General features: G+C 41.4%; 1 protein-coding gene across 1 annotated transcript in view; it reads left to right on the top strand.

Moving 5' to 3' along the window:
• Positions 1–382: 382 nt before the first annotated feature.
• The window catches only part of SPATA13 (spermatogenesis associated 13), a 433930-nt gene continuing 408881 nt past the window's right edge, over positions 383–25431 (top strand). Inside the window, exon 1 of the mRNA XM_066258297.1 lies at positions 383–409. Within this exon, the coding sequence (XP_066114394.1) occupies positions 398–409 (12 nt within the window). The 5' untranslated portion in view covers positions 383–397. The remainder of the gene's footprint in view (positions 410–25431) is intronic.

Genomic DNA, 25431 nt, shown 5'->3' with positions numbered 1-25431 from the left:
TGAGCTCGAGCCACCCCCCCACGCCCTAACCCGCCCTTCACCGCAACCTTCCGAAACCAGGGAACGAACAATAGCGCAGCCAGGTCCTGGAGGTGCAGCTCGCCTCGGAGGACGGGCGGGCGGAGCCGGGCACCGCCAGGGAGGGGTAGCGTCAAGCAGCCCCGCAGAACCCGTCTGGAATCTAGCCGGGATCGAATGGCCTGAAAGTTCCCTCGCCCTTTGTGCTGGAGATGAGGACGACGCAGGGGACCCGGGGGTGGGGGTGAGGGTGCGGGCCAGGGGCTCGCCGGGGACAAAGTTTCCCGTTGGCTTCTCCGTGACTTCCTTTCCACGTGGAGCTCGGCGCGGGATGGGCGGAGCCCTCTAAGCCCTCTCCATCGCCTTTTAATGCGCGAGAATGCTGGAAAAGGTAAGTACTTTTTCTTTGTCGGTTGCCACTTTGGAGCCGGGACCACCTAGCAGCAGGTGGCTGCAATCCTGTATTGGTGGAACAGCTTTTTTCTGAAAGAAGACGGGAATCGGTGGCTCTGGGTAACAATGCAAGGCACAGCAGCCCGGGACGCGGGGGTTTGAAAAGTTGCCGCAGCCCAACAGGTGCACGGGGCGGGCGCGCACTGAGGCGTCCAGGCTGCGCGGACACAAAGCGGGCGCGCGGGCATCCGGGCGTTGCCATGGCAGCGGGGCAGACGGAGCGGAGGCCTGCCCGGGTTGCTGAGTAACGAGGGAGTGCGCGGGAGGGGTGCCCCTGTATTTGGGAGCTTTTTCCCCAGGATGAGCCAACAAGTCTGATGTTTCTTTTGATAAGTTTCGCTTGCCATCGTTAAGTATATAGGCAAACACTTGTCTTTACGTTAGGGAATTAAACTTCTAGACTTACCACCTACTTAGTGTAGTAATACTTTCCTTTTGATAATCTCTGGATTATGGTCTGATGGAAGACGTGAAAAAGTTAGAAGATACTCCTTTCTAAAGTAAAATGTGATAAAAAACAGCATTCTGTTTACTCTTTTGCAATATTGCAGCTGCTGATGGATATTCCTTAATTATTATTATTAAAAAAATAAAATACAGGAACAAGTTTGGATCCATGAAAACAAATCGATCCTCAGCCTTTCCATATTAAGCAAGATCTTTGGGGAAGAAGAGCACATACAGGAGGCAGCAGACACAGTATGAAGAACCCAGACAAGTGCGCCTTAAAATGTTTAGAAAGACACGACTTTCACAAAGCATAGGAGAGAATCAACCTCCATTTTATTTCACTGGGTATTTTCTTACATGTAAATGCACCAAGCAGTTTTCGCTTATTTATCTCAAAGGTTATTTGTTTTAGCCATACACTAAAAAAAAAAAAGAAAAAAAAATTGGCCAGGAATTTAAATTATCTTTACCAGAGCAATGGTTGGCAGCTACAGTAGTACTTTCTCCCTCCTTTTTCCTTTTATTTTACTAGAGCTAAAGCTATCTTTTGGTGTATTGTTTGTTTGTTTGTTTCTCCAGGTTTTAATCATGTTTGTCAGACATTGATCTGTTACCAGTTCTTAAGATGTATTCCATACATGAGTTTATTTTTTCCCCTGCTTCTACTTTAAAACTATCTATGTCTTATTTTTATTCATGCATTTAGTCATCAAACATTTATTGAGTCTTTATTATGTGATGTGTAGATTGCCAGATTCTGGGAGAAAGAAATAGGTGGTGAAAGGGATGTACAAAGTTGAATTAGAAAATTTTAGTTTGGGGAGAGAGAAAAGTTAGGGAGTAGTTATAATTCACTATGCTATTCTCGTTCAGAAATTCCACCCAGTACATACTCTGCTAATGGCCAGTTGCGGTGTAAAAATCACAGGTAAACTTTTCATCTATGTCATCGCCTTTGCCCTTTCAAGGCAGACATTATTTATACCCATTTCGAGTATGAGGAAGATGGCACTCAGAACAGTACAGTAATTTGTAACAGGCCTTACAGTTAGTAAGTGGTGAAGTCAGGATCTAAGTTCAAATGTGACTGCTGTGACATGCTGCTTCTGAAATATTAACTCTTTTATTCCTTTATCCTTACTAACTGAATTACCATATTTTACATTTTGACCATTCTTTATTTTTATTTTTATTTTTTTGATATTTTTCTGTAATGAGAAGTGGGGGAGGCAGAGAGACAGACTCCCGCATGCACTGGACCAGGATCCACCCAGCATGCCCACTAGGGGGTGATGCTCTGCCCATCTGGGGTGTTGCTCCATTGTGGCCGGAGCCATTCTAGCACCTGAGGCAGAGGCCATGGAGCCATCCTCAGTGCCCTGGCCAACTTTGCTCCAATGGAGCCTTGGCTGTGGGAAGGGAAGAGAGAGATAAAGAGTAAGGAGAGAGAGCAGGGTGGAGAAGCAGATGGGCGCTTCTCTTGTGTGCCCTGGCCGGGAATTGAACCCGGGACTTCCACATGCTGGGCCATCGCTCTACTGCTGAGCCAACCAGCCAGGGCTTGACCATTCTTTTCTTTTTTTTTTTTTTTATAAATAAACTTTTATTTTAAAGGGATGACATCAATAAATCAGGGTACATATATTCAAAGAAAACATTTCCAGGTTATCTTGTCATTTAGTTCTGTTGCATACCCATCACCCAAAGAGAGATCGTCCTCCGTCACCCTCTATCCAGTTTTCTTTGTACCCCTCCCCCTCCCCCTCTCCCTCCTTCCCTCCCCCCACCCCCTGTAACCACCACACTCCTGTCCATGTCTCTTAGTCTCGCTTTTATGTCCCACCAATGTATGGACTCCTGCAGTTCTTGTTTTTTTCTGATTCACTTATTTCACTCCGCATAATGTTATCCAGATTCCACCATTCTGCTGTAAGTGATCCGATGTCATCATTTCTTCTAGCTGAATAGTATACCATGGTGTATATGTGCCCCATCTTCTTTATCCAGTCTTCTATTTTTTTTTTACAGTGATTAAAAGCCTTTAAGCAAACTCTTGGCCAATACAGCAAGAAACCATAAAAGAGTAGTGTCCTTAACATGTTCACCAAGTCTGAGTTGGACCCATCACCATGCCAAATCCCTAAAAAATGCAACCCAACCACAGTTCAGTCTATTAGGAGCTGTCACAGGGAGCAGGAGTCCAGGAAAAGTCCACATCCAAGAAAAGTCCGCATGGCACTAGAATTGCTGTCACCATTCTATACTTTGCAGCTCATGTCCAAGTCCCAATGACCGCTGCTTCTAGCTGGTAATGATTCAGGTAACTGGAAAAGCCATTTGCAGCATGCGTGGATATGGAGCTTCTGTTCTCTGCCTGGGGAGATGAGACCAGGTTGCTTTTCCCTGGAGCTCTGCAACTGTGGCATGGTAAAGAGAACCTTGGGATACACTAAGCTGGGTGGCAAAGGTAGATTCATAATAGAAGTTGGCAAAAAGGGGAAAGAGAGCTCTAAATTAGGAGTAGGTCCCAGCCTGAAATATGAGTGGGGCATTGAGGTAGGAGGGATAAAGGAAACACTATATATTAAGCAAAGCAGCAGAAAATAGGACTATCAACACCCACACCAGAGATCTTTGAGGGAAGAATAAAAAACCTGACTATTCAGGCAAACATAGTTAAGTGGCCCTTGTGCAAATGAGATCAGTTTATCTGCTTCTTGGAAGAAATACCCTAGGCTCGTCCACAGTGTCGTAGATGAGGCCGATGGCCCTGGGCACCTTCAGCCTTCAGTGGCAAACCCCAACTTTCTGGGCAAGGTTAGGTCATAGGTGGCTGGAGCTGGGCTGGAAGAGACTGAACCCTCCCTTAGAGGAGCGAGGGGGAAGCCTACCTTCCAGTGTCCCTGTTTCCTCATAGCAAAGGCATGTAAGCCTGGTAGGCTTTAGCTCAATGACCTTCCTTTCCACTATTGAAGCAGGACCAGATGGCGTCCTATGTGACCCCTTTGGGGCATTGGAGCCTTTAAGGGTGTATCCTAAAAACTGGTAGTTCCCCTGATCTCTATTGGGCTTTTTCTGCCTCTAGGTATCTTAAAAGCCATGCTCAGAAGATCTCGCTGAGGGGTTTGAGGATCCCCATCCGTCTATATAAATCTTTTCCATATATCTGGAGCTATTTGGAAAAAGACAAAACAGTGTTATTAGCTGGATCTAATAAAGAAGGTAGTAGTTTGCAGGCGAAAAGATTTGGTGTCTCCTGCTCATCAGCATTCAAAAGAAATGTAAATTTTTGTTTTTTAGTAAGAAGCATGATATGGTAGACCCGTAGGAGTTCCAGGATATGACTACCTCTTTAAAAAAATTTTTTTAATTGACCTTAAAATGTTTGCTGAGTACACTTTAATAATACCTTAACTTTAAAGATTGTAAGCATGACAAAATACCGTAAATGCTTTTGCTCCATATGCAGGAGCATTTTCAGTTTAGCCAGTTTAGGAAATCCAATAATAGAACAATGCATACAGACAATGAGCTATAACATGCTTAGCAGCCTCTCCTGTTCTGACAGAGATCTGGAATATGTATCCACTGTAATGTGGACATACGACTGTTTGCCAAATGAAGGTATATGAGTAACATCCATCTGCCAAAGTTGTCCTGGTAGGGGTCCTTGAGGGTTAACTCCAAATGAAGGGACAGTATAGGACCCCTTGGACAGGATTTCCCAATCTGCTGTGCTGCTTCCCGAGAAAGTTGAAACTGTTTACACCGGGGTGCAGCGTTCTGGTGATGAATAGTATGAGACTGACTTGCTCGGTCTGTCATGGTTGCTCCATATAATTTTCTTTTGGGTAGCTTGATCAACAAGGGCATTCCTAGGCCCTGGCCGGTTGGCTCAGTGGTAGAGCCTTGGCCTGGTGTGCAGGATCCCCGGGTTCGATTCCCAGTCAGAGCACACAGAAGAAGCGCCATCTACTTCTCCACCCCTTCCCCTCTCCTTCCTCTCTGTCTCTCTCTTCCCCTCCCGCAGCCAAGGCTCCATCGGAGCAAAGCCACCCCAGGCACTAAGGATGGCCTGGTTGCAACAGAGCAACACCGCAGATGGGCAGAGCATTCCCCCCTGGTAGGCATGCCAGGTGAATCCAGGTCAGGCGCGTGCGGGAGTCAGTCTGACTGCCTCCCCATTTCCATCTTCAGAAAAATACAAAAAATAAATAAATAAAAGAAAAAATACAACAAAAAAAAAAAAAAAAGAAAAGAAGAAAAAAAGGGGGGGGCATTCCCTTGTGCTAAAGCTCCAGGGAGCATGGAGTGAGCTTGAGTATGTCCTATGAAACATGGAGCTCTATGTTGACATATAAGTCTTTGAAGAAGGAGGAACTGCTGAAATAGTTCATCAGCATTTGTCCCTGAGACAGCAGTCTTTATAATAGAAACACCATAAGTAAATATTTGCTGTCTGTCTATAGATTAAAGGGGGAAAATGGCAAATGCTGAAAAGCCATGATCTTTGTGCCTCTCCCCTCCCCCAACCCCTTCCCTCTCCTCTCCCCACCCTGTAACCCCAACACTGTTGTTCATGTCTCTGAGTCTCATCTTTATGTCCCACCTCAGTATGGAATCATATAGTTCTTAGTTTTTTCTGATTTACTTCTTTCGCTCAGTATAATGTTATCAAGGCCCATCCAAAGATCCTATGTCATCATTTCTTATGGCTGAGTAGTATTCCATAGTATATATACCAAAGCTTTTTAATCCACTCGTCCTCTGGTGGACACTTGGGCTGTTTCCAGATCTTTGCTATTGTGAACAATGCTGCCATAAACATGGGGGTGCATTTCTTCTTTTCAAACAGTGCTATGGTGTTCTTGGGGTATATTCCTAACAGTGGTATAGCTGTGTCAAAAGGCAGTTCGATTTTTATTTTCTTGAGGAATCTCCATACTGTTTTCCACAGTGGCTGCACCAGTCTGCATTCCCACCAGCAGTGCAGGAGGGTTTCCTTTTCTCCACATCCTCGCCAGCACTTATTCTGTGTTGTTTTATTGATGAGCGCCATTCTGACTGGTGTGAGGTGATATCTCATTGTGGTTTTAATTTGCATTTCTCTAATGATTAGTGATGTTGAGCATTTTTTCATATGCCTATTGGCCATCTGTGTGTCCTCTTTGGAGAAGTGTCTATTCATTTCTTTTGCCCATTTTTGGATTGGATTGTTTGTCTTCCTGGTATTAAGTTTTACAAGTTCTTTATAAATTTTGGTTATTAACCCCTTATCAGACGCAATGTGAAATATATTCTCCCATTGTGTAGTTTGTCTTTTTATTCTTTTCTTATTGTCTTTAGCTGTGCAGAAGCTTTTTAGTTTGATAAAGTCCCATTTGTTTATCCTGTCTTTTATTTCACTTGCCTGTGGAGACAAATCAGCAAATATATTGCTGCAAGAGATGTCAGAGAGCTTACTGCCTACGTTTTCTTCTAAGATGCTTATGGTTTCACGGTTTACATTTAAGTCTTTTATCCATTTTGAGTTTATTTTTGTGCATGGTGTAAGTTGGTGGTCTAGTTTCATTTTTTTGCAGGTAGCTGTCCAATTTTCCCAACACCATTTGTTGAAGAGGCTGTCTTTACTCCATTGTATTTCCTTACCTCCTTTGTCAAATATCAGTTGTCCATAAAGGTGTGGGTTTATTTCTGTGTTCTCTGTTCTGTTCCATTGATCTATGTGCCTGTTCTTATGCCAGTACCATGCTGTTTTGAGTACAATGGCCTTATAATATAACTTGATATCCGGAAGTGTGATACCTCCCACTATATTCTTCCTTTGCAAGATTGCTGAGGCTATTCGTGTTCTCTTTTGGTTCCATATAAATTTTTGGAATATATGTTCTATATCTTTGAAGTAAGACATTGGTATTTTAATTGGTATTGCATTGAATTTATAAATTGCTTTGGGTAATATAGACATTTTAATGATGTTTATTCTTCCTAACCATGAGCACGGTATATGCCTCCACTTATCCGTATCTTCCCTGATTTCTTTTATCAATGTTTTATAATTTTCCGAGTACAAGTCTTTAATCTCCTTGGTTAGATTTATTCCTAGGTACTTTTTTTGTTTGCAATGGTAAAGAGGATTGATTCCTTGATTTCTCTTTCTGATAGTTCATTATTAGTGTATAAAAATGCCTCTGACTTCTGACTATTGATTTTATATCCTGCCACCTTGCCAAATTCATTTATCAGGTCTAGTAGTTTTTTGACTGAGACTTTAGGGTTTTCTATATACAATATAATATCTTCAAATAATGATAGTTTTACTTCTTCTTTTCCAATTTGGATGCCTTTCTTAATAGTGTGAATTTCTAAAAAAAATTACTTGATTTTCAGTTTGGTTGAGATGTTTCTAAAGTCAGATATCACTTACCATATTTCCCCATCTATAAGATGCTCCCATGTATAAGATGCACCTTAATTTTGGGGCTCGAAATTTGAAAAAAAAAGTATTACATAAAGTTACTGAACTCAAGTTTTATTCATCATAAAATTCATATAACTCCTCATCACTGTCAAAACTCCCATCCATTAGCTTGTCCTCATCTGTGTCTGATGACAAATCACTGTCTTCATTTATTGCCTCATCCTCAGTTCCATCTATGGCATTTCAAATGCCACACTTCTACAACCACTGTATAAGACGCACCCAGTTTTTAGACCCCAAATTTTTCGAGAAAAGGTGCGTCTTATACATAGGGAAATATAATACATATATATTTTTTTCCTGATGGAATGTAGAAAAATATTAGAGGTACTTGTTTATTAAGGGGTCCTATATTACAAATTGTTATAGAATTAGATTTGATTAAAGTAATATACACCATTTAAGTTAGCACAGAGATTTTTATTGTTCTTGATGTTAAATCTCTTTAGTCAGATTTGTCTGCTGGCAGTGACTTTAATGGGGGTAGTTGAAAATCGCTGTCTGGAAAGTTGTCCTAGAAAGTTCAGGTACGTACTGGCTCGACCTACAGTGAGACTTTGCTAAATATATCCCATTGCAGCCCTGAAAACCACTTCAACAGATTTTATAATTGTTTTTACTATTAAAGTTTTATCCTTCCAAATAGATTGCAGGATCATAAAGGCACAAACAAGGGCTTTTGTGTCTCTAAAATTCCCCTCAATACCAAATATAACATTTCATAAATATTGACTAGCAGGAAAAACAAAAATAAACTTTCTTAGGTCAATGAAACACAGAGTAATTCTTTAAAATATACAATATCCAGAGTCATAGAAGTTGTAATTATTTGCTATTGATTTTTTCATGATTCAATACTAAAATATTCTAGGCAATACTTCTTTTACAGATAGGAAACTGAGCTATAGTGATTAGTATATGAAGTATTTTCCAGTATATTATTACCTTAACTGAACCTCACAACAACTATGCAAAATTTTGCATCACTATTTTTTTTTAATATATGAGAAAAAAGAAACTCAGAGAAGTTGAGTGACATGGTCATTCACCCAGAAAGGGAGAGGCTGATGTTGTTGAATGCTTTTAAATACAAACCAGATATACTTGGGAGCTGTGTGGGGGGACGGAGTCTCTCAACACACCTGTGGGTGCTGGGTGCAAGATGCCTTCCCTCCCTCTCACTTTCACAGGGTAACACCACTGCCTGGGAAGAAGGTGAGGGAAGAAGAAGAAAGAGGCAGGGTGGAAGAAAGAAGAGTGGAGAGGGGCTAAGCAGAAGAAAAGAATGCGGGAGTTAGGAAAAACAGATTTCAACTGAAGTTGATAAAAGAAAAAGAAGGAAGCAAGGTTCAATATTGGTAGGAGACCCAGAAGATGATGTGTATTATTAGTCTGCTAGAGCTGCTGTAAGAAGGTGCCGCACTCTGGCTGACTTGAACAACAGACATTTATTGTCTCATGGTTCTGAAGGCTAGAAGTTCAAGGTCAAGGTGTGAGCAGGGTTGGTTTCTTCTGAGACCTGTCTCGGTTTGCAGATGCAGATGGCCACCGTTTTGCCATGTCTGCACAGGGTCTTCCCTCTGTGTGTTTGTGTCCTAATCTCTTCATCTTGTGACACTTGTCATATCGAGTCAGAGCCCATCAATCTGATCTCATTTGTCTAAGTGTCTTTTTAAAGGCCCTATGTCTGAATACAGTCAAATTCTGAGGTACTCGGGTTGGGACTTCCCCATACAGATTTTGGAGGAACTCAGTTTAGCCCATGATAGAGAATAAGGAAAATGAACTTGGTCTATCACTCTGAAGACAAAGACCTATTTCAATTGCTTTAATTCTCATTAGTGTTCTCTCTAGCACAAATAAAGTTTTGAGTGAGTTGTGGCAGTTTCTTATATCAGTATGTTCCCTTGGTTATATAAAGAAAAGATTCAAAACAGAATTCTTCTATATTTAACTTGACGTATTACTTTATTTTCACACTCACCACTGCAGGGCTAGTTCCATACCTTATCAAGTTTTGACAAAGGCAGACCAAGCTGATGACAACCCCGTTTCCAGTAAGTGTGATCAGTCTCTTTGCCCTTTTTGAAATGTGGAGTGATTTGGATCATATCCACTGCCTCTGTAGCATGATAAATCCAATCAAAAGGAAATCACAACACTGAAAGGACATAGATTTTGCAACCCTTGAAGCCAGTAAGATAAACTCAGCAACCTTCTATCTGGATAATATTTTCCATGCTTATTTCTTACAAGATTTGTTCAGCATAGCATTTCAGTCTATGAAAGGGAGCCAGAAGAATTTGAAGGTGTTTTGTATAGCATTGAACAACTAACAAGGTTATAATTGAAATGTGTCAAAAGATTCAAATTATTAAAATGCTGTGGCCATAGACAAACAGAAAGAAGAAGAAGCAGCAGCCTGCAGGTCTTGCAGCCAGTGCCTTACTCTTGGATTTTAGTTCACAAGACCTGCTTTGTAAAGGTAGAAGTCACTGCTGTGTTTCAAGATGTCCAAAGAAGGTTTCAGAGCCATGAAGGATTCAATATTCACCAGTCAGTCAGCATCTCAAAGTACTGTTGTCTCCTTGACGTTCTTCATGTTCTGTCTTCAGAAAAGGTGGTACATAGTTGTCCCCTTTTCTTTGTGTAATATCTTGCCATTTGCTGAAAGTTTTAATAGGTCTCTTTTGCCCCTTTTTGTAAGTTGAATCAGAACTCTGCCCATTGTTTTAGGAATCTGATGTTATAACAGCTCCACAATAGCTCCCCCCCCCACCCCTTGAGTTGTGGAAGGTTATTTATGTCTTCGCTGTACTTCTCTGAGTTCCCCCTTGAGGACTGTCCCATTTCTGAGAGTGAGGCCCTGGACTACCTTCTGATTATCTGAAGGATCTGGAGTAAAGGATGTGCATCCGGTGTACTCAGTGGAGCCTTTACACGGAATGCCAAAAGCTTTTGAAATGTACTCTTTGGGTGTGGTCCAGCAGCTTTCCACGATGAGTGGTTTTAGAAACGGGTTCTTATGTGGAATAGCTATTGTCATCCCAGCCAAAAAAAGAATGCCTGTTTCTCAGAGCAGTGCATACTTAATTAGTAAAGGGATGGATGCCAACACCTGGAATTTGAAAAGTCAGCTTTGAAAGGCAGCGCCAGTCCCTGAAGGACAGAACGTACCTTTCTCCTTCTGATTTGAGCCAGACGTTTGTCTCAGTGGTCAGTTGTGCAAATTGCCTGGTACAGGTTTGGGAGGTGGGTTGATAGGTTCAGTGTTAGCTTCTATAACACCTTTTAATTAAGAGATTGCCTCAGAGGCACTCCCCTCAAATTGGGAGAAAAGAAGCAAATACAGATGTATCAAGAGTGAAGAAAACTACTGTTCATGGCTGTTCATGACTTTCCCAGATTTTGGCATAGTGAAATACTCCTTATATCCCTTTGGAGAAGGTCATGACATTGAAGAAGTTTCGAAGTTTCCAGGTAGTCACAAGTATTTAGCAATCACTATCTTCTCAGAACTGACAGGGCATGAAAAGATACATCATGGGCTTTCTCTTCAAGTAGCCGATAACTCTAGTTCAGGGTAAAGAAACATGAAAACACAAAAGCACATTAAAGGTTCTGTTGTGTGCGTGCTCCATAAACCCCTAGTACAACTGTGGGAGGCAAGGCTCAGTGGCCAGAGAACTGCATCTTCCTTTGCCTCTGTGGCTTCCAGATGCGTATCTCCTTCAAATTCTCATCCTCTAAACATCCCTTACTTCTACCCAGTGTAGATGCTAAAAAAAGAATGCCATCTTTATGCTTAAACCAGGGTGAATCTGGCCATAGGACTTTAAACAGTTAAACTCATGGAGGAACTCCACCAGGGATTGAAGAAAATAAAAGAAAGTGCTGGGCTGGAAGAGCAGACGAGAGAATCATTTCCACTCTTTCTCATCACTGATGAAAGTCATAAATCCTTGGAAAGCCATAAAAACCCTGCCTGAGCGTTCATTTTAAGGACAGAAGGATATGTAGGTTACATAAGAATGTGAGACTGTGTTGAAGACAACAGCAGGGCAGAGAGAAGAAAAACACTGGTCTAGGCCTGACCTGTGGTGGTGCAGTGGATAAAGCATCGACCTGGAAATGCTGAGGTTGCCGGTTTGAAACCCTGGGCTTGCCTGGTCAAGGCACATATGGGAGTTGATGCTTCCAGCTCCTCCCCCCTTCTCTCTCTCTCTCTCTCTCTCTCCTCTCTCTCCCTCTCTGTCTCTCTCTCCTCTCTAAAAATGAATAAATAAAATAAAATAAATAAAAAACAAACAAACAAACAAAAAAAACAGTGTAAAAACACTGGTCTAAAATCCTAATGTGGACAGAAGATAGGGCAACAGGGAGATAGATGGTCCTTATCCTGATGGAAGAAAATAAACATGTTGACTCAGAGGCCAGCTTGGGATATAGTTGTGTCCACTGGGATTATACCTTTAACCAAGCTCAAGGCTCCCCACTCCTCACCCATAGGGGACTGGCTCCTCTCTGCTTGATGATCAGTAGTGATTTGGAGCTGGAGGGGTGCCGAGAAGGGAGAGTAGATGTCTCTAATTCTATTGCTTCTCTCATTTTGAGTTGGAATGATAAATTCAGTTGTTGGTGTAGACTTTTTTTTTGTCATACTACTGCCTTTTGTGTACATATAGGTATTTGGGGCTGGCTCAGGGACCTGTGCATTGTATATCCTATTTATAAGGAAAATGTGTGCTAAATTCCAAACAAGGGAAATGTATTTTTGTTGCATAAAGCATTTGTGACATGAAGATAAGTGCAACTGAGAGTTTTACTTAAATGGCAACACATAGAATAAAGAGGGTTAGGGGAGGATCAGAATATCTGGGTTCAAGTCTTGTCTCTAACAAAATTAATAAATGTTTATCAAGCCAGATACCCATAGATAACATTTTGTTATCTGCAAGACGAGTGACGATTAGGCCATTTCTAAGGTCCCTTAGTGTTCTAGAATTCTGCTCTTTCTAAAATGGAATGAGTCTTCTCTCTGAATCCCAGATGCTCATCAGATTTCAGTCCCTTTGCCTTTGTCCCTGAGTCTCGTAGTGTCCCTATGAAACTGCAACAGTCAGCAATAACGTTACCTTCTCATCTTCATAAACAAGATTGGGAAAGTCTCTAGAGAAAAATTTGTAAAAGTAAGGATCTCTCAGGTTTACTTAATCTATTCTTTGGTTTATGCTTTTGTAAAAAATATAATTTTCTTCAAATATTCCTGGCTGCAGTGTCTTTTCTCTGAGATCTCAACCTTGAGAAGCCATCAGGTTGCCATGAAATCATCATGGTATCTTGAGGCCGTTTTTGTTGTTATTACATTACTCCTTGAGTAGAATATCTCAGGATGCATCCTCAACACGAATGCCTCTATGTCCTTTGACTGGAAACATTCAAGGCTTTCCTATGTAGTGAATTATATGCATATACTACATATAAAATCTTGGAAAGTTAAGAATTTTGGTATTTCGGATTTATATTTTAAACTAGGAGATTGAACGAAATTAAACCTATACTGAACCTGTATGATGAAAGTAGGTCTCTTAAAGAATTTATAATTGTGGGATCTTAGTTGTCACATTTTCTTTTAGTGGCTATGTCTCTATTTAGATAGTAAATGCGGTGTTTTAGAAAAAATTTCCCGTCTAGATCTTAAAATATGTTTGTGAAAGCAAGGAGCCACACATAAGATACCTGTATTATTTGTGAGAGATAGCTGGAGTAATGTGAATATCAACGTTTCCCCTGACTGTGGGAACATATTCTCTGTGGAAGAGTTAAGCCCTTGTAAAGTTAAATATCATATTAATCATTGTTAGCTCTGGGAATTTGCCCAAATTGTTCTTCCAACAGTGTTTGTTTTCAGCCAACTTAAGCAGTCATCCACTGAATAGGGCCTTTCCCCCCCAAAAGACGTGATTTGGCCAGTAAGAATTTGATTATGCCAGCAATTTTCAACCTTTTTCATCTCATGGCACACATAAACTAATTACTAAAATTCTGAGGCACAACAAAAACATTATATTATTTACAAATCTGGTGGAAAAAAGAATAGGTATAATTTTGATTCATTCACATTGGATGCATATTGTTGTGTTGGCTGTTGTCATTTTTTTTTTGACAGTCTAAGGCATGGGTCCCCAAACTCTGGCCCACGCCACATGCGGCCCCCTGAGGCCATTTATCCGGCCCCGCCGCACTTCCGGAAGGGGCACCTCTTTCATTGGTGGTCAGTGAGAGGAGAACAGGAGAACTGTATGTGGCGGCCCCGCACAGCACAGCGTCGCACACATATAGTACTAATTCCGTTTGTTTTTTTACTTTAAAATAAGGTATGTGCAGTGTGCATAGGGATTTGTTCATAGTTTTTTTTACAGTCCGGCCCTTTTAACAGTCTGAGGGACAGTGAACTGGCCCTCTGTGTAAAAAGTTTGGGGACTCCTGGTCTAAGGGAAAAGAAACAGTGCCCCTGTCTAAATAGGCAGGTATTTTGCTTGTTTTAAAATTTTGCGGCACACCAGTTGAAAATTGCTCAGTTATGCAATTAAATGTTGACCAATTAGGAGGTAAAAGCCCTGGATGTGGAAAGATTGGTTCATGATACTCCAAAGTGTACACAGTTTTGTTCCCCACAGTCATAATAGGAGCAACATTTTACATTGAAAACTGGCTGGTCTTCAAAGCCACACTGTTAAGCCACACATGAAATTACTGGGGATAGTAGGCAAGGAAAGTCCAAATGCCAATAGCAGTGAGAACCTGTTTACGAAGAAAAGGAAAAAGGGCAATTCCTTTAAAAAATGACTTAAAAGTTCTTTTTATCCTGTTAAAAATGAGAAAAGTAAAAAGATTTTCAAAGAATGTTGACTGGTAATAAGAGTTTCTTGTAAAAACTGTAGTTTTTTTTTAGTATAACTCTAATCAGTACTTTAGGAATCAAATAGCCTCTTCTAAAGGCAACAGGAAACAATAGTATCAAGATTTGTTGAGTATAACACCTGCCAAAATGTAATTGCAAGCACTTTGTTTTAGTTATGACTTAATGGGCATAGAAAAGGGAAGAAAAAAAGCGGAAGTCAGTGACAACTGAAAGGGTCCCTGGGCACCACAGGGGCCAGTGGTGAAACAGGAGCTTCCTGGAACAAAGAAGGACGGGGATCTTGACTTTCAAATAGTTCATCTTTGGTTGTTTCTCTGGAAAAGGCACTTCTAGAATTTTCATTGGGATCTAATTTATGAAGATGGATTATGACGAGGTGAGAAAGATTGGTCAAGTAGTTGGTATAAAGGGCTATGTATGAATTAGATGCATGATAGAAAACATCATCCTTTATTAATATTTCTATTAGTTTTATATGAAAAATTTAGTGTTATGACAGTTTAATTTTTTAATTGAACAAAAATATATATCCCATTAGTTTGCCAAAAATCTATTTTTAAAAAACTGATTATATAAAACATGGATTTTTTTTTTTTTTTTTTTACTGTGAGAGGTGGCAGTTTTTTGGTAGATGGCAGTTTTTAGGAAAGCAAGAAAAACTTTAATAAGCATTTTAATTGTATTAATTTTAAAAAATTGTTAAAAAATTTTAAAGTATATAATATATTTCTAGGCTATAAAACTGGAAGGTACAAAACAGCATCTGTTGAAAAGTCTTCTCCTTTCTTCTGCCTCCACTCACTGACACGTTCAGGCCACTGGCTCCTCTGGGATGCACCCATGTGTGACTAGGCTCCTCTGTGTGCTCTGAAGAAAGTCTGAGCCTACATAACTGAATATATTTTCTTCTGTTCCCCTCTGTTTTACACAGAAGGCAACATAGTACATGTGTTATTCTGGAAATTTTATTTTTATTTAATGATCTGTTTTGGAGATTATTCCATATTAGTACATAAAGTAGTTCTTCATTCTTTTTTGATTGTGAGATATATATATATATATTTACCATTTTTAAGTGTACAGTTGAGTGGCATTAAGTACATTCATATTGTTGTACAACCATCACCACCATCATCTCCAGAACTTTTTTATCATCCCAATTGAAACTGTCCTCATTGAACTACTGCCTGTTCCTCCGTTCCCCAGCCTCTGGTAACCACTGTTCAGACTTCCTGCCTCTATGAATTTAAATATTCCAGGTGTCTCATATAACTGTGATCATTCAATATTTGCCCTTTTGTTTCTGGCTTATTTCACTTAACATAATATCTTCAGGTACATCCGTATTGTAATGTGTGTCAGAATTTCATTTTTTTTTAATGTCTGAATGCCATTTTATTGGGTTTTTTTATCCATTAATCCATCAATGGACATTTGGGTTGTTTCCACTCTTTTTTTATTCTTTTTATGGCTGCATAGTATTCTGTGCTATAGCTATAACATATTGTCTAAGCCAGTTCTCTATTGATGGGTGTTTAGGTTTTTTTCTATGCTTCAGTGAATAGTTGTAAACTTAAACCATTTCCCACATTGTATGAGTATAATCAGGTAAACAAATTCCTTGAAATGGATTTGCTTTAAAAATTTTTATGGGCACATTAAATTGGGGGCTATTGCTATCTTTCGCTCCATGCAAAGAGTACTCACTTACCCTGTGGAGACTGTTTCCTTACCTCTCACCACACAGAGTGTTACCAGAGTCCATCTTTGCTCATCTTGGGTAGAACATGGTGTCTCAGTACAGTAGTAACTGACATTTCTTTTACTTGACTGAACTCTTTTTTTTTTTAATTTTATTTATTTATTTTTTATTTATTCATTTTAGAGAGGAGAGGGAGAGACAGAGAGAGAGAGAGAGAGAGAGAGAGGAGAGACAGAGAGAGAGAAGGGGGAGGAGCTGGAAGCATCAACTCCCATATGTGCCTTGACCAGGCGAGCCCAGGGTTTCGAACCGGCGACCTCAGCATTTCCAGATCGACACTTTATCCACTGCACCACCACAGCTACTTGACTGAACTCTTGAGTGTTTCCAAGGCCATTGTATTTTTTTTTTTTTAATTTTTTTTTAATTCTTACTTTTATTAATTTTTAGAGAGGAGAGAGAGAGAGAGAGAAGGGGGAGGGAGGAGCAGGAAGCATCAACTCCCATATGTGCCCTGACCAGGCAAGCCCAGGGTTTTGAACCGGCGACCTCAGCATTCCAGGTTGATGCTTTATCCACTGCGCCACCACAGGTCAGGCCACCATTGTATTTTTTACCGAGACTATTTTCATTTCCTTTGTTCATTTCTCAGTTGGGATATTGAGTTTTTTTCTCCTTTTTTTCTTTTCTACTTTATTGGGGTAACACTAATTAATAATTACACAGGTTTCAAGGTGCCCGATTTCACAACACATCATCTGTATATTGCACTGTGTTCACCACCCCAAGTCAAGTCTCCATCCATCACCATCTACCCCCTCTATCCTCCCCATTTGCACCCAACCACCCCTTTCCTCCTGCAATGTCCCTCTTCTTTATATTAGCTGTTGTTGAAAAATCTGCTTTTGTTTGGCATCCTGAACATAGCCTGTGGGAGACTTTTGGAGCTCTGCCCTGAAACTGGAGCTTTGTCTAAGAAGAGCGAAACCTGCTTTTCAACCCCACTGAACAAACGCTGGCTCTGTGACAGTAACTTATTATGGGGACAGACTGATGCTGTAGGAGGCTTTACTGAAATGGTTATATTCAGAAGAAAGAATATCTTTGTGAGAACATTGTAAAAATTTCTATTCTCAAAATGTGTTTTAATGATATTTAGGATTTTGCTCACATTTCAAAAACTGGACATATAAACTCAATATAATAAGCAATTTGGTATGTGCTGAAAAATAGACAACAAAACCCAGTACATCATTAAATTTCCTCTTGCTAAACCTGTATGAGTATGTACTGGATACCTCACACTCACACACCCCTCTCTGAACTCATTCCTTGGACCCACAGAGCAATGCCTCAGTTGCTGCATTTCCTGCCTGGGTTGTCTAATTCGTCTCCTCACGCATGTCCATGTCCTGCAGATTGCGAACCAGTTTGATACACTGAATGTCCCTCCGGTGTGTCCACCGCCTTGTGCCCACATCACAGCTGCCATGTCCAGCCCGTACCCTAGCTCTTCTAGGTGACTGCCGCAGCCTCCACCTGGTCCTTTGCTCTGGACGTGTCCTTGTGCAGTAGTTCTCTGATCTGCAGCCAGGAGTAAAGTTTATAAAATGCAGATCAGATAGGCACATCTCTGTTTAAAACCCTTTGGTTGTCCCTTGTCACCCTGAGGATCACACTTACTCTCCTTCGTATCACCTCTGAGGCCAGCACACCCTGGCCTGGCCTGCCTCCCCCTGAGCTTCCTCCATCACGGCCTCTGCTCTTCCTACAGTGCACTCTTCCCTCGGGATCCTTCAGCTCCTCAGACTTAGGGTACATGCTCTGGTTTCAGAAACTTTGAAGCTGCACTCTGGAATGATCCCCAACTCCTTTACCTGGGTAATTCCTGCTCACTCTTCCTCCAGCAAGTCTTGTCTGGCACCGTCCGCATCAGAGTCTGTGGCTTCTCCTAGGTGCCTCCTTCATATCTCACTGATAATCCTGTGCCGGAATAGCCTGTTTCTTTGTGCAGACAGCTACTCCCCACCAGGACACAAGGGCCCAGGGGACAGGACCATGGCTCTTGTCTCCCACCATTGCCTCACATCTAACATATTTATTGCTCATAAATACCTGTTGATGGATGATTGTTGAGAGATGGCTGGAGGATTGAAGGAAAGTATCTCCTGAGAATGGGGTGTGGCTGTGTGTGAATGGGCTGTGATTATATTACATATTGTGACCACGAGTGTCTTCCTGGCAGATTCTGAAACCTGTTGGCAAGAAGAGAGAGCTCTGGTAGCTGCAGTCTGATTTGTGCGGTGGCTCACTAGCTTCGTGAGAATGTCACAAAGCTAGACTTGCTCAGGGTTGAGACTGGGCCACCTGCTCATACTCTGGGCAGAGTGCTAGACGGGCAGGGAACTCAATTAGGACAGTTGGGCATACAAGCTTGGGGTCAAGATCCTGGTCAAGGTTGGTGAGGAAGGAATGTTTTTTTAAAAAAATTTTTTTGTTTGTTTATTGACTTTAGAGAGACAGGAAGGAGAAAGAGAGAGAGAGAAACATCAACTTGTTGTTCCACTTGTTTATGCATTCTTGTTATTGCTTGATTCTTGTATGTGCCCTAACTGGGCATCAAACCCATAGCCTTGGCATATTGGGACAATGCTCTAACCAACTAAGCTACCTGGCCAGGGCGGAAGGGATGGTTTTTGAGTCACTATAATGCAAATTATCTTTGAGTGCAGCCTACCAAGTGGCCCACCAGAGCACCTCTGCTGTCTTCTCTTTTTAATATAGTCATGGCCATCTTTTTTAAAAAATTAATTTTAATCGGGTGACATTGATAAATCAGGGTACATATGTTCAGAGAAAACATCTCCAGATTATTTTGACATTTTTTTTTAATTTTTATTATTTTATTTATTCATTTTAGAAAGGAGAGAGAGAGAAAGAGAGAGAGAGAGAGAGAGAGAGAGAGGGAGGAGACAGAGAGAGAGAAGGAGGAGGAAAGGGGGAGGAGCAGGAAGCATCAACTCCCATATGTGCCTTGACCAGGCAAGCCCAGGGTTTCAAACCAGCAACCTCAGCATTTCCAGGTCGACGCTTTATCCACTGCGCCACCACAGGTCAGGCCTATTTTGACATTTGATTTTGTTGCATACCCCTCACCCAAAGTCAAATTGTCCTCCAGCACCTTCTATCTCCCTCGCCTTCCTCCCTCCCCCACTCCCGTAACCACCACACTCTTGTTCATGTCTCTGAGTCTCATTTTTATGTCCCATCTATGTATGAGATCATATAGTTCTTAGTTTTTTCTGATTTACTTATTTCACTCAGTATAATGTTATCAAGGTCCATCCATGTTATTGTAAATGATCCGATGTCACCATTTCTTATGGCTGAGTAGTATTCCATAGTATATATGTACCAAAGCTTTTTAATCCACTCGTCCACTGACGGATACTTGGGTTGTTTCCAGATCATGGCCATCTTTTTTGAGATTTAGGTATGGTTTGGGGCTGAGTCAGGGCAAGAAATCCTGTGTTTGCAACATGTAGTCATTGATTTGGAACTTAGGGTCTGATCAATATGCAGTACAGTGAAAATAACAAAGCTCAGATTTTAGTGGACTGTCTAAAATAAGACAGCAAATCTTGAGTTTAAGGCACTCTGAAATGACTTCCTTCCTCCTCTTTTCCCCTTGGTCATCACAGCTAATATTGCGGTCATAATGCCTGACTGGTGGTGTTGCAGTGGATAGAGTGCCAACCCGGAACTCTGAAGTACCCAGTTCGAAATCCTGAGGTCGCCAGCCTGAGCACAGGCTCATTGACTTGAGCATGCGGTCGTCAACTTGAGCATGGGGTCATCGATATGATCCCAAGGTTGCTGGCTTGAGCCCAAAGGTTGTTGTCTTGAAGCCCAAGGTCACTGACTTGAGCCCAAGGTCTCTGACTTGAGCAAGGTGTCACTGATTCATTTTGAGCCTCCTGGTCAAAGCAAGTATGAGAAGCAATCAGTGAACAGCGTGAAGCAACTCTGAATTGATGCTTTTCATCTTTCTCTTCCCTCTCTCTCCACCTTCTTGTCTCTCTCTCAAATCAACAAAATAATAAAATAAAATAAAATCATTTAAAATTTTTTCTCCCACGGGGATTTACCCTGTAAAGTTAGTGAAACCCAGGCTCAAAGCCAGTGAGCTGCTGCCTTTGCATTGTTACCTCATGTTCTTCCTTCATAGGCTGACAGGATGAGTTTCTATGACAAGGCCAATAGGGAAAAAGAGAGAGCATTAGAATTGCAGCATGACGCACATTGCTTGTGTGATCAAAGGCAGCATGCCTTGACAAGTTGTTCAGGAGGTCCCTCAATCAGAGATTCTGATATAATTGGGACTTTTAAAAATGTCCCCAAGTGGTTCTAATTTGAAAGCCCCATAAATAGTTGGAGTTGAGATCAATTGGTGCAAATTCTAGCATTGCCATTCTCAGAGCATGATTTGTCAGCACTAGAAAAGTGACTTCCTTTCCCACATATAGACTCAGATCAGCCAAGCACACAGGAATACACCTGGGTGCAAACAGGACTGATCACCAACCAAGAGACAATTCTTAGAGGACCAGACTCAAAGCCGCCACCCACCCTGCCTGAGCGCATACCTAAGTGGTGTTAGAACCTGGTTCTGCACTCAGAAAACAGCTTTGTGAGTCTGCAGGCAAGAGGAAGGGGCCGAGAGGCTGGATGGGGTAGTGTTCAGGAGCCCTAGCAGCCCAACTCTGCCACCTCGCGTGTGCCTTACACAGAAAACAGGCCTCTGGGCGGCACCCCTCCCCCACATGGGTACACACCTTCTTCCAGGTGTGTCATCTCTCCATGCATCCTTGCTGACCAGTACCTCTTCCTGTGACTGTTTTTTTAAATACATTAATTGCTTTGCTTAGGAGTATTTAGGTTGTACATGTGTTGAAGTCTGTCACATATTTAAGGTGACTTGGGATTTCTCTGTTCTGAACCAGTCTGTGTTAATTTTGAAATCGTAGTTCTCAGAGAGCATCATTGTCTGTTAATGTTTCTAGATAGGATGTCTCATTTTTGCCCATGTCATTCATCTACTGACAACATGGAATGATGTGTACTCACCTGTGCTGCCAGGTAAGAATTGGTTTAAATGCCAACCACCTGAATTGCCATATAGAGGGTGACACAAGCCTGCACTGTGGGAGGTCGTGAACATAGTGTCCCCAAGCATGGCCACCCTGGCAGCTCACTCTCTGTACCTGCAGAGTCATAGCTCATTGCCTCACATGGAGGGACAGCATCCTGGTCAGTTCAGTGACATCTGCAGTCCAAGCAGTGGGATTCTATGAGCTGCTACATTTTTATTAATGGTTTTAGTTGATCCACTACTAACTGGTCTGTGACTGGTCTATGTGGTCTATGTGGTTCTCAAATGCTGTTATTTCTACCAATGCCCTCATGCATAGAATCAAACAGACTGCCCTTGTCAGCACAGTCATGACAATAAGACCCGTCCGTGGGAGTGCGCCTGTGGTGAGTCAGCCCACACTCGGGAGCCACGAGCAGCCGTGGGCGCGCGCCCGGTCTGGTTGCAGAGCGAGCACCGCCCACACTCCGGAGCGGCAAGCAGCTGCTGGCGCGCACCCGGTACAGTTGCAGAGCGAGCACCGCTAACGTTCCCAGCGGCCCGCGCACTGCGAGTGAGAGTCGCCAGCCACCAGTGCCCGGAGCACCCCATTCGCGCGCGTGCCCTGGGCATTCCACACGCCCAGAGCACCCTACTGGCCCGCACACCCAGGGTGCCCCATTATCCTGCGCCTGGTGCGATCCAGCCGCCAGCGGCAGGGCGAGTGGGAGAGGCACCAGGGTGGTCTTCTACTTGGGAGATTCTCTCCGTGGGCGGGGCACCTCACCCAGCCATTCAAGCTAACAATCAAGCGTTGGGGGAGGGGCGCGCGCAGGCAGCCTAAAATACCTTCGGAAGCACAGCTGCGACCCAATCACTGAAATTAGCTTAACCCATGAAATCTGCGCACCCTCCGTTCTAATTGATAAGACCTCTCTCAGTTCAGCGACCCAAGACAAGAGGCGTGATATTTTTTAGTGCCTCTTGCTAAAGGAGCGGGGGCAACTTCTGATTGATAGAGCCTCCATATTCAGGGATAAACGCTAACAAGGACTTGGCAGATAATAAGATCTATACTATACTAGTCGCAAGCAGAGACTAGTGCCTCTTCTTCCCAGCCAAAACAGGCTACAAAGTGTGGAAAGCCTGGGTAGAGAGGTCCAACTAAATGCTAGGCGCTGAACAGTCACCTTGACAACAATTGACTCCCACCCCCGCCTGATTACACTGGAGGCCCTGACTGCCAGAGCCTTTCCCAAAGCCTTGCACTGAGTGGGGATAGAGTGGGGAATTCCCAGCTCTTTGAGCCTCTTACTCCCCAGGCAGAAGCAGTTGCAGCCTTATAGCTGGATCACCAGGCTGCTAATTCAGGAAGGGGGGACTAGGAGAGAGAATCCAGGAAAGCAAACTCTCTCATCGTTGGACCCTGCAAACGCCAACAAGCCTTGACTACCAGCAAGACTAAAGCCAATTATATGACATTGCCATAGAATCCCATCAACTGCAAATCCCTACCTAAGTGTGACACAGGGGCAGAGCCTGGGGTACAGAGGCACCGACCAGGAAGAGGGAGAGAAAAGAAAAAGGAAGAAGTTAACCTCTCAAAATCAAGAAAAATCCACAGACTTTACAACTTGTTCCACTAATTTTTTTGTTGTTGTTGTTTGTTTCTTCTATCTTATTGCCTTTATTTCCTCCACCTCGGTCCTTCTATTCTCTGCCCATCTTATGCTTCCCTTTTCTTGAACTACACTACCCATGAGTGTTACATTTTATTTCTCTTCTTCATCCTCACCCTCCTTTAAGGTTATACTCCAAAACACTTAACTCTCACTCTCTCCTCTTTTGTTTTTTTTTTTTGTTTTGCTTTATTTTGTTTTTTTTTCTCTTCCTTTTTTATTTCTTCCTTCGTTTTTCTCTTTTTCTTATTTTTTCCTTTCTATTCGTTTTTTCTTTTCTCGTTTTACTTTCCTCCCATTTAATCCTCAATCACGAACAAATTAGTTAATTTGGGACTCAAGGCTTTTTTTGGCTTTATTTTTCTTTTTTGCTTTTGTTTTTGTTTTTTTCTTGTTTGTTTATTTTTGTGGCATTTTGGGTCCTCCCAACCCAAGGTCTCCATTGTATTTAGTCTTCGCTCCACTTAATACAACAGATTTTTACTTATTATTTTTATTTTTTTCTTCTTTATTATTCTTTTTTTGGTCCTTTTTTCTGGTTCCCTCTTATCCCTTTCATTATATCTCTTAGTTGACCCTCACTTACAAGCAAATCATCTTATGCTTGTCTAAGATTTTCCTTTTTTTTTTTTTTTTCATTTAGTAGGTCCCTACTCCCTTTTTTTGCCCCTTGAACTCTTCACCCCAAATCAGGCCCTCCATTATAGGCACGATATTTCCCTGAGGAGGGGAGAGGAGGGAAAGAGAAGAAAGAAAAAAGGGGGAAATAATAAATTATTACTGTTTTTTTTTGTGGGGTGTTTTACCTTTTTTTTTTTTTTTTTTACTTTTTACTCTTTATTAATTCTAATTAGTGCTATCAACAAGACCACCCTCAGATGCCAATAAGAAAGAGGAAATCGAATATTATGGATACAAAAGAAAGAGAGGTAACACAAATATATGTGGAAAAATCTATGGAGAAAAGACTTAACATATTGGAAGCCTTGGAGCTAAATGACAGAGAATTTAAAATAGAAATCTTAAAAATACTCAGAGATATACAAGAAAACACAGAAAGGCAATATAGGGAGATCAGAAAACAACTCAATGAACACAAAGAATATATTACCAAGGAAATTGAAACTATTAAAACAAATCAAACAGAAATGAAAAACTCAATTCACGAGCTGAAAAACGAGGTAACAAGCTTAGCTAACAGAACAGCCCAGATTGAGGATAGGATTAGTGAAATAGAAGACAAACAAATTGAGGCACAACAGAGAGAAGAAGAAAGAGACTCAAAAATAATAAAAAACGAGAAAGCCCTACAGGAATTGTCTGACTCCATCAGAAAGAATAACATAAGAATAATAGGTATATCAGAGGGAGAAGAGAAAGAAAATGGAATGGAGAATATACTCAAACAAATAATAGACGAGAACTTCCCAAGCCTGTGGAAAGAACTAAAGCCTCAAATTCAAGAAGCAAACAGAACACCAAGTTTTCTTAACCCCAACAAACCCACTCCAAGGCACATCATAATAAAGATGACACAAACCAATGACAAAGAAAAAATTCTCAAGGCAGCCAGGGAAAAGAAGAGTACAACATATAAAGGAAGGCCTATTAGATCATCATCAGATTTCTCAGCAGAAACTCTACAAGCTAGAAGAGAGTGGACCCCAATATTTAAAGCCCTGAAAGAGAGGAACTTTCAGCCAAGAATACTATACCCATCAAAACTATCCTTCAAGTATGAAGGAGATATAAAAACATTCACAAATACAGAAAAGATGAGAGAATTTATCAACAGAAAGCCCCCACTCCAGGAAATACTAAAGGGGGTTTTCCAACCAGATTCAAAGAACAAAAGAAAACAACACCACAAGTAACAGCTCCACCAAGAACACAATAAAACCAAACTTAAACTGTGACAACAAAGGAAAAAAAGGGGGGAGAGGATGGAGATTAACAGTAGCAAAGGACGATGAAGTGCAGAAATACTTATAAGATAGGGTACTACAATGAATATGGTAGGTACCCTTTTCATTACTTAATGGTAACCACCCTTGAAAAAACCACCACAAAAACACTTGACTTAAAAAAGGTAGCAACAGAGGAAAGAAGTATGGAACACAAACAAACAAAAACAAATGATAGAAAAACAAAAGAGAAGAATCAAACTAGATACAAAACTAACAGAAAGCAATTTATAAAATGGCAGTAGGGAACCCACAAGTGTCAATAATTACACTAAATGTAAATGGATTAAACTTACCAATAAAAAGACACAGAGTAGCAGAATGGATTAAAAAAGAAAATCCAACTATATGCTGCCTACAAGAAACACATCTAAGCAACAAGGATAAAAACAAATTCAAAGTGAAAGGCTGGAAAACAATACTCCAAGCAAACAACACCCCAAAAAAAGCAGGTGTAGCAATACTCATATCTAATAATGCTGACTACAAGACAGAAAAAGTACTCAGAGACAAAAATGGTCATTTCATAATGATTAAGGGGAAGTTGAATCAAGAAGACATAACAATCCTTAATATATATGCACCAAACCAAGGAGCACCAAAATATATAAGACAGCTACTTATTGAC

The sequence above is a fragment of the Saccopteryx bilineata genome, chromosome 2, assembly GCF_036850765.1.
Source record: "Saccopteryx bilineata isolate mSacBil1 chromosome 2, mSacBil1_pri_phased_curated, whole genome shotgun sequence".
NCBI lineage: Eukaryota > Metazoa > Chordata > Mammalia > Chiroptera > Emballonuridae > Saccopteryx > Saccopteryx bilineata.
This window is presented reverse-complemented; position numbering and strand designations above follow the sequence as displayed.